Genomic DNA, 9,830 nt, shown 5'->3' with positions numbered 1-9,830 from the left:
CTCTAGAGCACATCATAAATAAAGAATAATACAAATCATTTACTATTGGTCCAAGATAAGAAATCTGAAAATCTAGAAAGAGTATGTCCTCAAGTTTTTTGTTAATGGGGTTATTCCTGAACATTAAGTTTTTAAAATGAAAGTCTCCATGACAAAGTCCATATATTCCGTTACTCTGTGGATTTTCTCGAAACTCATTAAATGATTGACCACATTTTTGAAAGACCTCTTTTTGAAAAACTTGAAAATATGGCTTATATTTGCGCAGAGTTGGCACTTCATTCAGTACTTCTATGAAAATTTTTATTCCATCCGTCAAGAAGCTGTTTTCAGCGATTGAAGGATCATTCATAAAACCGTATTGTAGGGTGTCAAAGATTTGTGGTTCCTAAAAAAAATGTGTTTATGAACTCTATATTTTTAATACCACATTATGTACAAACCTTTTTATTTAAATAGTAACTAATTGCATGGAAAACTGCCAATTTCCGCATGACTTCTTTTATTTCGTCCATTTTGAGGTCACGATCTCTTTGTACGGTGTATCCAAGTGGCACCAGATCTTCCAAAACAATGCATTTTCTAGGTTGTAGACTATAATACAAACAGCTAAAAAAAAAGTTTTACATTAGAAACCAGTATAGGACCTGTATGTGTTAGTGGAAAAAATCGATTTGATGTTTTTAGTAGACCTTAATCGAGTTCCTTCAAAAATTCAGAAAAACAGAAATGTAAATACATTTCACGTTATTGATTTTATAATTGATGAAATGTAGTAATGGAATGTTAACCAAAGTGTTTGAAAGAAAATGTACATACATTATACGGATTCCGGAATTTATTTTACCAATATGGTTAGCTAATGAAATAATTTAAAAATTATTCTTATACAACTGTCTTGATGTTTATAAAAAACCTTTATCTAATATTAGTCAATCCCCAATTCACAATTTTCCAAAACATGCAAATCGGTAGTTTTTTTTTATTCTCTATGTTAGTGTGAATTATTTTCCTGATCATAAAATATACGTTAGTTTTATAGTTCAAAAAAGAATTCACAACTGGTTATTTAATATTAGACAGCAGATTATTATCAAAGTAAAGTTTATTTAAGTTATAAACAAAAATAAAACCAATTAAACCAAATCGGATATTAAGTTTAGATAAACAATTTGCATTAAGATATTACGACACATCACTGGTTTGTTGTCATTACATATTTATTTTTCAAAACTCAATTAATTAAAAATAAATTAGAATTTTTGTTGTTGCAATTTACTACTGTTCGACACATCTCTATGTAATACAATTTTTATTAAGTAAAACAGTCACTGTCGTCATAACCGACGTTAGAACCAAATTTAGTATATGTACTTTTCTTAAAAACTCAAAAAATTGATCGGAAATATTTTACTTAAACTTACTTAGGTCCAATTTTTGTATCATCTCCAATGGAACGTAGAACACTCTCCAATTTTGGTAAGATTTCTGTGTACATTTTTATTTCAGTTTCAAAGATATGTGAATTCTCCAGCATTTCCTTTTTAAGCCCCTGAACTTCAGGCATTGTTTTGATAATTACTGATTTTGAATATCGTGAATGTCTAAGCTTATAATCCACATGAGCTCTGAACATGACACTGGCAAAGTGGTCGCCTTTTACAGTGCCTGGAGTAAGTTTAAAATTGGTTACCTTCACGTCTTTATTTTTTTCATAACTCTGTATTACTTCTTTTAGAAAATCGTTATTTAACCATTTCGGCGCAACGAGTTCATCGTCGTTAAAATTATCTGCTGCTGGCATTATGAGGACTAAACTTTTGTGTTTAAACGACAATCTCAAGAACACCGCGAAATTAATATATGTAATAATAAGTTACTGCTTGACCGAGTAACGCTGAAATACTAGTAAATTTTAAGTAAATGTTTGATATTTTATATTCCTTTCTTATCTGAATAAGTTGGAATTTACCAAAGATAATCGATTGATAGTGCGATTTTTTTTAACTAGTACTCGCAATTGAGCACTGGCACAAGCTAATATCACAAAACTATCTGAAACAGTTATTAAACTTGTTGTTTTAAAATGACAAGTAAAATTATTTGATTTAAAAATTCGTCACACTTCTCATTCATAAGCGCGGAATTGATATAATGAATATTTAGTTAATATAACATATACTTTTACAATATCAGATATATATACTTGTTGATAAGCAAACAGCTGACGATAATTGAAATTAAAAAAAATAAAAATAAAAAACAAAAATTATCACTCCATAACAAAATATGCTCAGTTGTGCTCAAATGAATATATTTGATAAAATCCTTAAATGTTCTATTCAGATAAATATAGTAAAAATTTTATTTTTGATACGAATACTTTATCTGATTTTTATTGAAACACCTTTTAAGCAACTAAAGTTGTTAAGTTTGGTTTTGCGATAGCCATCTACATAGAATTTTAAATCTATATTGGGGTTTTATTTATTAATATATTAATACATAGTCGTATGTATATATCATTGTAACATATATATCATTTAATTAATAAAAATACTGATAAGAGCTGCTGAATAAGATGAATCTAAAGTATCAGTTTGTGAGAAAACTATATCTTCATCTTTACCGATTGACCTCATTCTTACCACGATTATTTCCTTCCATATTAGATTTAGTTATCTAAATTCAATTATTAAAGATAAGATAAAAGTTATCTTATCTTCAAATTATAAATAAATATAATAAAAAATAAAAGTATTTAGTAAGAGAAATATATATTCCTTTATCGCCAATTTATATGAGAGCTTTTTAAAATATAAAATGAAAAAACTTATGGTTTAGTTTATATATTTAGTTTACTTTGGATGTATAAGTCCAACTTTTGTAACAAGTTATTAACACTTCTCGAAATTATTCCACACTTACGTGCAGAGGCAGTACATAAATTCGTGGTACAAGGAGCACAATTTTTAATGTTTTATATATATAACACTCTGACAATTACATATTTATTCAAAAACTATAGAATGCACAGTATTTAGTGATATGATTATAGATTTCAGACTGTAGATATAATGTATTTTATTATCATATTTAATAAATTGCAGAAACGACTTTTCTCAAAGTTAATAATTTTAGAAGACAGAACTACTTTCTCTTCGATTATGGAGATTATTCAGTAAGAGCATTAAGTGTTAGATGTATATTTCATGGTATATACAAGAATCCAGTTTATTATTTTTCAAAGATTAAGTTTATAATTGTTATCTTATAATAGGCAAGGACCACCGGTGTTAATTTAATTATTCTAACTTGCGTTAGTCACAATGCTTCCCGTTTTGAACGACATATGTTATATGTTAGTACAATGTAACCGAAGTTTTTGGTGGGATTCGACTGTCCACCAAAACTTGTAGCAGCTTTTAATGAAGTAGCTTTTAGTCTTAAAGCAGATGAAGCTGCCATTTGTTTACTAATAATATCCATTGGCAGTAACTGAAGCATCAAGTCTAGTGCAATAGATGGTGTGGTGCATAGCGCCCCGCTAATACAGAGTTCAGCTCTACGCTGAATCTTGTTAAGTACCGAACAGTACGAAGATTTATCAAGAGCTGTCCACCATACCGTAATACCATACAGCAATATGGGCCTAATAACAGCTATATATAGCCATTGTGTGATGCGAGGTTGAAGACCACACTTCATCAAATAAATAACTGCAAGTTTTTTCTTTACACTAGAAACAAGCAATATAATATAGTAAGCAATTCATAGTACTAATCAGTTTAGTACTAGATTCATACCAGAGTTTCCATTGTAATTTTAGCTTTTATTTGCAATCATTCTTGATTTCAATAGTAAAACAAATATCAATACGAAAACAAAATGCAATTAAGTCGTAATTTCTAAAAAATCAAGTTGATCATGAACTTGGACAGTTCACCGTAGTACAGTAATGTGCAGTAGAAACTAGCCTATTGTGAATAGTCTTGTGGAATGAATGATATTTTCATACAAAACTGATATATATGATATGTATATATCAAATGTAGAAAGTAAATATTTAGTTAAAGTAGTTAAAAAGTGTTAACATATGACAAATCTTACAATCAAATTACAATGATACGTCGTGTATATCGATATTTTTGCTTTTTGATTTCAAATGCCAGTTCAAAATTATTGACAACTAAAATGACAATCAAAATTCTCGTGGGAATCCAGTCTCAAACAATATTTTTTTGTTAGTAAAGACAAAATCCATTGGGAATCCACTGGCAAATCGTTTACAGATGAATAGTCTAAACGACTTTTTATTTGTTTCTGTTCATAAAACTTGTGAGTATGTTCAATCTGCGGAATATTGTCATCAAATGAATATCACATAAACAATTTGATTAAGAATCAATAATATAATAACTAAATAAATAAATCAATTTACGTTTAAAACTTCTTTTTGGAGTGTAGAATTGTCTTAAAAATACCTTAACAAAGATTTTCAAAATAGTAAAAGTTACTACTAAAAAATAGCAAAAGTTACTACTAAAAAAATCAACTCTATATTCCGAATCAAACTTCCAAATAAAATTATTGGTATCCAATATACACACAGATTAACAGCTAGTAAGCAATTTTAACTCGGTTTCTATAAATATTTACACAATATTACTTCTTTCCTAAATATTTTTATTAAATAGCATATCATTTATATGCAATAGCTAATAAATACTAATAGCTTAATTAGTTATTTCAAAAAAAATTATTAGCTTTTCTGTATTAAATTTATAACAAATCCTCAAAATATCCACTATATAAATATTTTGGTAATAATTGATGAAGCTCATCCAAAAATTCTTTATTCATAAACTGGGTCTTGCGGTGCTCCTTTGACATGATCATTTTTTCTAAGTCGATATCTTTTTTAAGGAATTCGTAACGCATCGCTAAAAGGCTGGACAGCATAAACAATTCTGAAATAAAGTAAACTCATGAGATGGTTAAGCAGGTTTGTAAGAGATCAATATACCAAAATGTTTGTGTTTCAAAAACATTGCTCTGATTTCGCTTAATTTAGGCACAACACCATCAAAATCTGTTTTATTTAGTGTTAACTTAAAATGACTGTAGTACAGATAGAGTAATTCATCGAAATGGTGCAAACGTTGCTCTCTGGAGATCATCATAAAGAACGCATTATATAAATCATTTACAATTGGCCCAATATAACAAAACTGAAAGTCGAGTAAGAGAATGTCTTCAACTTGTTCGTTTATGGGGTTGTTCTTAAGCATTAGATTTTTAAAATGAAAGTCACCATGACAAAGTACATATATTCCATCACTCTGTGGGTTTTCACGAAACTCATCAAATGTTTGCCGACATTTTTCAAAAATGTCTTTTTGAAGTACTTCAAAATATTTTTTATATATACGCAGAGTTGGTACTTCATTTAGAATTTCTATGAATATTTCTATACCGTCTGTCACGAAGCTATTATCTCGTATTGATGGTTCATTCATGACGCCATGTTGAATATTGTCAAATAATTTTGGTTCCTGAAAAAAAATATGTATATGAGATGAATTTGTTTCAATATTTTTAACGAACCTTTTTATTTAAGTAGTAACTTATCGCATGAAAAACTGCCAATTTTCGCATAACTTCTTTTATTTCGTCCATTTCGAGGTCCCGATCACGTTGTACGGCATATCCAAGTGGTACGAGGTCTTCAAAAACAATACACTTTTTAGGATGTAGACTGTAATGCAAACAGCTAAAAAATACTTTTCTATTAGAAATCAGTCTATGTAATTTCAAATGTGTTGAATATACTTTTACTGAACAATTCGTGCTAAACTTATACTACAAGTGGAATAAGCAAGCGTGTACGATTTCATATAAAAATTAAAACTGTGTTTTCAGAATGTCTAGCGTAAATAAGTTCAACTAAATTTGCAGTCGAAATATTTAATTAGAACAAAGGCAGCCTAGTAAAGTATGAACTTATAAATGGATATATCGCTGGTATGCGAAACAAGACATTCACATTTGCTGAAACTGGACAACATATTAACAAAATCTTCACACTTTTTTTAATTAAACTGGATTCGTCTTAGAATAGTCAGCTTATTGCTGGACTCATTTTGAGGGTCTGAATAACTTGATTTTCTTCATTCAGTTAAGAGAAATAGATTTTTCAATAACGAGTACAACGTTTTTGTTTTCTAGACATAGTCGGAAAATAAACATCATAAGATTTCAGGATTCATTTCATTCTTATTGAAATTCTACCAATTCATAAGTTTAAGATTATTTAAAAGAGTTATTTGAATTTTCCATTAACAAATTAATATTCATGTCGTAATTTACTAATTTAAAGTAAATCATTTACATAATTTACCAAATACATATTGAGGCAAATTCAAGACGTTTACCGTTTTATTAACTGTAACGTCCCCACATCAAGGATCATAAAAGGATCCTTATTAAATATTAATTTTCGTTTCGACTCAAAGCTTAATTATAGATGTCTTAATTTGAGTATACTGTGAGCCACCTAACAGATAACCTTAAATTTTTGGTTAACCGATAACCGATTTTCCTCAAATATTACATTTAAGTTTAATATCATGAAGACTAAATTTAGTCGCATCATTTTTGCTTCCATCTTAGTTTCATCCATGAAAGACTTTAAGGTACGACAAAGTAGTATGACGCATCTTTCTATGCTTTTTTAAAACATTGCTTTCAAACATTATATTAAATGGGTGAAGCCCATTGCAGGTAGTATATATTATAGGTTTTATCGGCACGTATATAAATTTAAACTTCTGTAATATTGCTGTAGTTTTGTGACGAATGGCACCTGTCGTAAGGATAATACTCATTGATTTTACTTCTTAAAATAGAAACGTAACTATGTTCTAAGTTGTTGGTTTTAATGTATAATTCAAGTGATGATGATAGTAATAAAGTAGTATAACATCTCGTCGATAATTTAAAGTCTTTATGAAATAAAATAAACTTAACGCCAAGCCAATGGAATACTTTGAATTTACCAAAGCTTTATATAAAATTGTATGAAATTTCCTTAGATTTTCACAGGATATTGATATTTGCAGCAAGCCAAGCCTAAATTTCTGAATTTTCCAAAATATTTCATTCAGTACTGTTTTGTATATTCTCGATTTTAAAACTTGAGTTATATTTTAAGTTGAAATTAAGATTTTCACTGATAGATCATTATGTGAGATGTACTGGCATAACCAGATTTTTAATGATGCAGAATTGATTTAAGTGAATTCTTTCAATTGGATGTATTTCAATAAACAAATAAACTTAATTAAGAAAGATTTTAAATTAATTTAAATTAAATTAAAGAAACGTGTGGTATATTGTTAAATTACTGGATGAACTAAGTATATTTTTTGTTTGTCGAAGGATGGCCCGTACTCCTTTAATATTTGCTAGATACTTTATTAGATTAATAATTGGAATTTGTACACAGTTGTAATAATAAGAGTTATAAAGTACCTTAATGTCAATTTTAATACAGATAATACGATTTTAGTTAGAGTTTATGATATGAATGCATATCATTTCATTGTATATAAGAAAAATTATTATAAGTTCCGTAAATCAAATATTTTTGTACTACTCCTATATTAAGAATATTCTACTAAAACTTACTTAGGACCAATTTTTGTATCATCACCAATAGAACGCAAAACTGTCTCGAATTTCGGTAAGATTTCTGTATAAATTTTTATTTCAGTTTCAAAGACATGTGTTTCTTTTAAAAGCTCCTTCTTTTGTCCCTCAACCTCAGGCATTGTTTTAATAATTACTGATTTTGTTTTCTGTGAACCTTTCAGGTTGTAATCCACATTTGCTCTAAACATAACACTGGCGTAGTGATCGCCCTTTACAGTGCCTGGAGTGAGTTTAAAATTGCTTACTTCCACGTCCTTAGTTTTTTCATAATTCTCTATTACTTTTTGGAGAAAATCGTTGTTCAACCATTCCGGCGCAACTAGTTCATCATCGTTAAAATTTTCTGATGTTGACATTTTGAGGATTAAATTTTTTTTATTTAAATCAACGCGGAATGAACATAAAAATATTTACTGCTTGATCGACCGACACTGAAATACTAATAATTTCTAAATAAAAGTTTAGTGTTTTATATTATATCGTTCTCTTTTTTACCTATCTAAGTGAGAGTTTATAAAAAATCATCAATTTTGAGTATCTTGGTTTTCGTCTTCATTAACGACTACTGTGAATTGGGCATACAAATTGAAAACCTACAACAAAAAAATAGCAAATTAGATATTACAAAGCTATTAAATTTGTTCTTCTAGAATGACAAGCAGTTTTAGTTGCTTTGACTAAGCGCCACGCTCCTCTTTCATACATTTAAAGCATAGTTTATTTAATCAATTTCACAAATACTTTCGTGAATTTCCGTTATGTTGATAACCAAACAGCTGTCGATAATTTGCAATTATTAAAAAGTAAAAAATTAATTAAAAAAATACTTTGATCAACAATATCACACAATGGAATATGCTGAGTTGTACTTCAAGAAAATTATTTGATGAAATTTTTGAATGGTCAAAAAAAATGAAGAAATAATCCATTCTCTATATAACTATCTTACCTTGTTGTGAAGAGAATACCTTTTTTTATACTCGTATGAGGAAAATTATATCTACTGCATTCGATAGGATATTGTTCAGAAAGGATCTGCGGGATAGTTTTATAATTTAGAGTAATATTTTCTTAGTACACATGTATACATATCCTATATCTGCTTACATAAGTATATACTTATAAATATATGTTTAATAAATAAAATCAAATATTCTCAAGCTCTATAATAAAAATGATAAACCCATTAAAAAAGTAACCATACGATATTAATGGATCACTCCCTTGCTGTTATTTAAACATAAAAGCTATATTTTACGAATCAAAGCAAATAAATATAAATTTCTAACCGAAGATATTGATCTATTTATTTTTAAGTATTTTATGTACATACTCACATTTGATATCATATTAATGATATTAAAGGGCTAAGACTACACTGTAGTAATTTCTAAATTAACTATAAATTTAATTATAAAAATATAAAATAACTACAAATTTAATTATCTATGAAAACAATTTTTATAGTAATTTGTGAACCTAACCTCTGAGGTTTCGTCGTTAAATGTTTGAAGCAAACATTGAGACAATGTTTGCTTCAAACATTTTACTACAAAAAATTATGCAATATATTATAAGAGTATGTTCGAGATGATGGAGTAAACAACTGTCATGTTCTGGTATATGATGTAATAGCTATATCATTATAGCTATTATTTTATGTTAAGTAATATTTTTGTTGAAACACAAAATTTTTAGATATTTTGCAAGTCATGATGAAAAAATTAATAATTATATATCAAATATTTTAAGTTTGTCACTTTTTTCGGACTTATCAAGCAACCTCGATATTAAATTCTCTTTTGTACGTAGCTTGCCATTCCACCTAAGCGTTTATTACTCTTCTCTATTTCGAATAATATTTTTTTAAGATACCCAGCAGTAAAATTGACAATGCAGTCTTATAAATGTATAACATATCGGTACAGCTTTCCAACATTTTTTCATAATCACGTATAGAGTTGATGTGAAATTTCATAGCATATCGCAACAAAATCATTAGTTTATATATTTTATATTTTTTGCACTCTTAGGTTACTAAATGTTTATTAGGAAACTATAGAGTGCAAAGTAGATAATAGTACAATGATAAAAATAGACTCTGTATTTAATACATT

The 9,830-nt window shown here is 28.0% G+C and overlaps 2 protein-coding genes across 2 annotated transcripts in view; both read right to left on the bottom strand.

The window, feature by feature from the left end:
- LOC119675691 overlaps positions 1–1,804 on the bottom strand; it is a 6,864-nt gene extending 5,060 nt beyond the window's left edge. Inside the window, exons 1-3 of the mRNA XM_038086898.1 lie at positions 1,425–1,804; positions 444–609; positions 175–388 (exon numbers count right to left, since the gene is read on the bottom strand). Coding sequence (XP_037942826.1) covers positions 175–388; positions 444–609; positions 1,425–1,804 — 760 coding nt within the window. The remainder of the gene's footprint in view (positions 1–174; positions 389–443; positions 610–1,424) is intronic.
- A 2,978-nt stretch (positions 1,805–4,782) lies between these two features.
- LOC119675690 lies at positions 4,783–8,111 on the bottom strand. Its single transcript, XM_038086897.1, has 4 exons — positions 7,690–8,111; positions 5,608–5,773; positions 5,027–5,555; positions 4,783–4,970 (listed from the first exon to the last, which is right to left on the bottom strand). The coding sequence occupies exons 1-4, from the start codon at positions 8,067–8,069 to the stop codon at positions 4,783–4,785; spliced, it is 1,263 nt and encodes a 420-aa protein (XP_037942825.1). The 5' UTR covers positions 8,070–8,111.
- Positions 8,112–9,830: the final 1,719 nt, after the last annotated feature.

Source organism: Teleopsis dalmanni, chromosome 2 (assembly GCF_002237135.1).
Source record: "Teleopsis dalmanni isolate 2A chromosome 2, ASM223713v2, whole genome shotgun sequence".
NCBI classification, from domain to species: Eukaryota; Metazoa; Arthropoda; class Insecta; order Diptera; family Diopsidae; genus Teleopsis; species Teleopsis dalmanni.
This window is presented reverse-complemented; position numbering and strand designations above follow the sequence as displayed.

Coding starts and splice junctions, on each gene's coding strand:
- LOC119675690 (XM_038086897.1), bottom strand. CDS start 8,069: ATGTCAACATCAGAAAATTTTAACGATGATGAACTAGTTGCGCCGGAA. Junction 5,556..5,607: donor GTTACTACTTAAATAAAAAG/GTTCGTTAAAAA, acceptor ATTTTTTTTCAG/GAACCAAAATTATTTGACAA. Junction 4,971..5,026: donor TTTGAAACACAAACATTTTG/GTATATTGATCT, acceptor ACTTTATTTCAG/AATTGTTTATGCTGTCCAGC.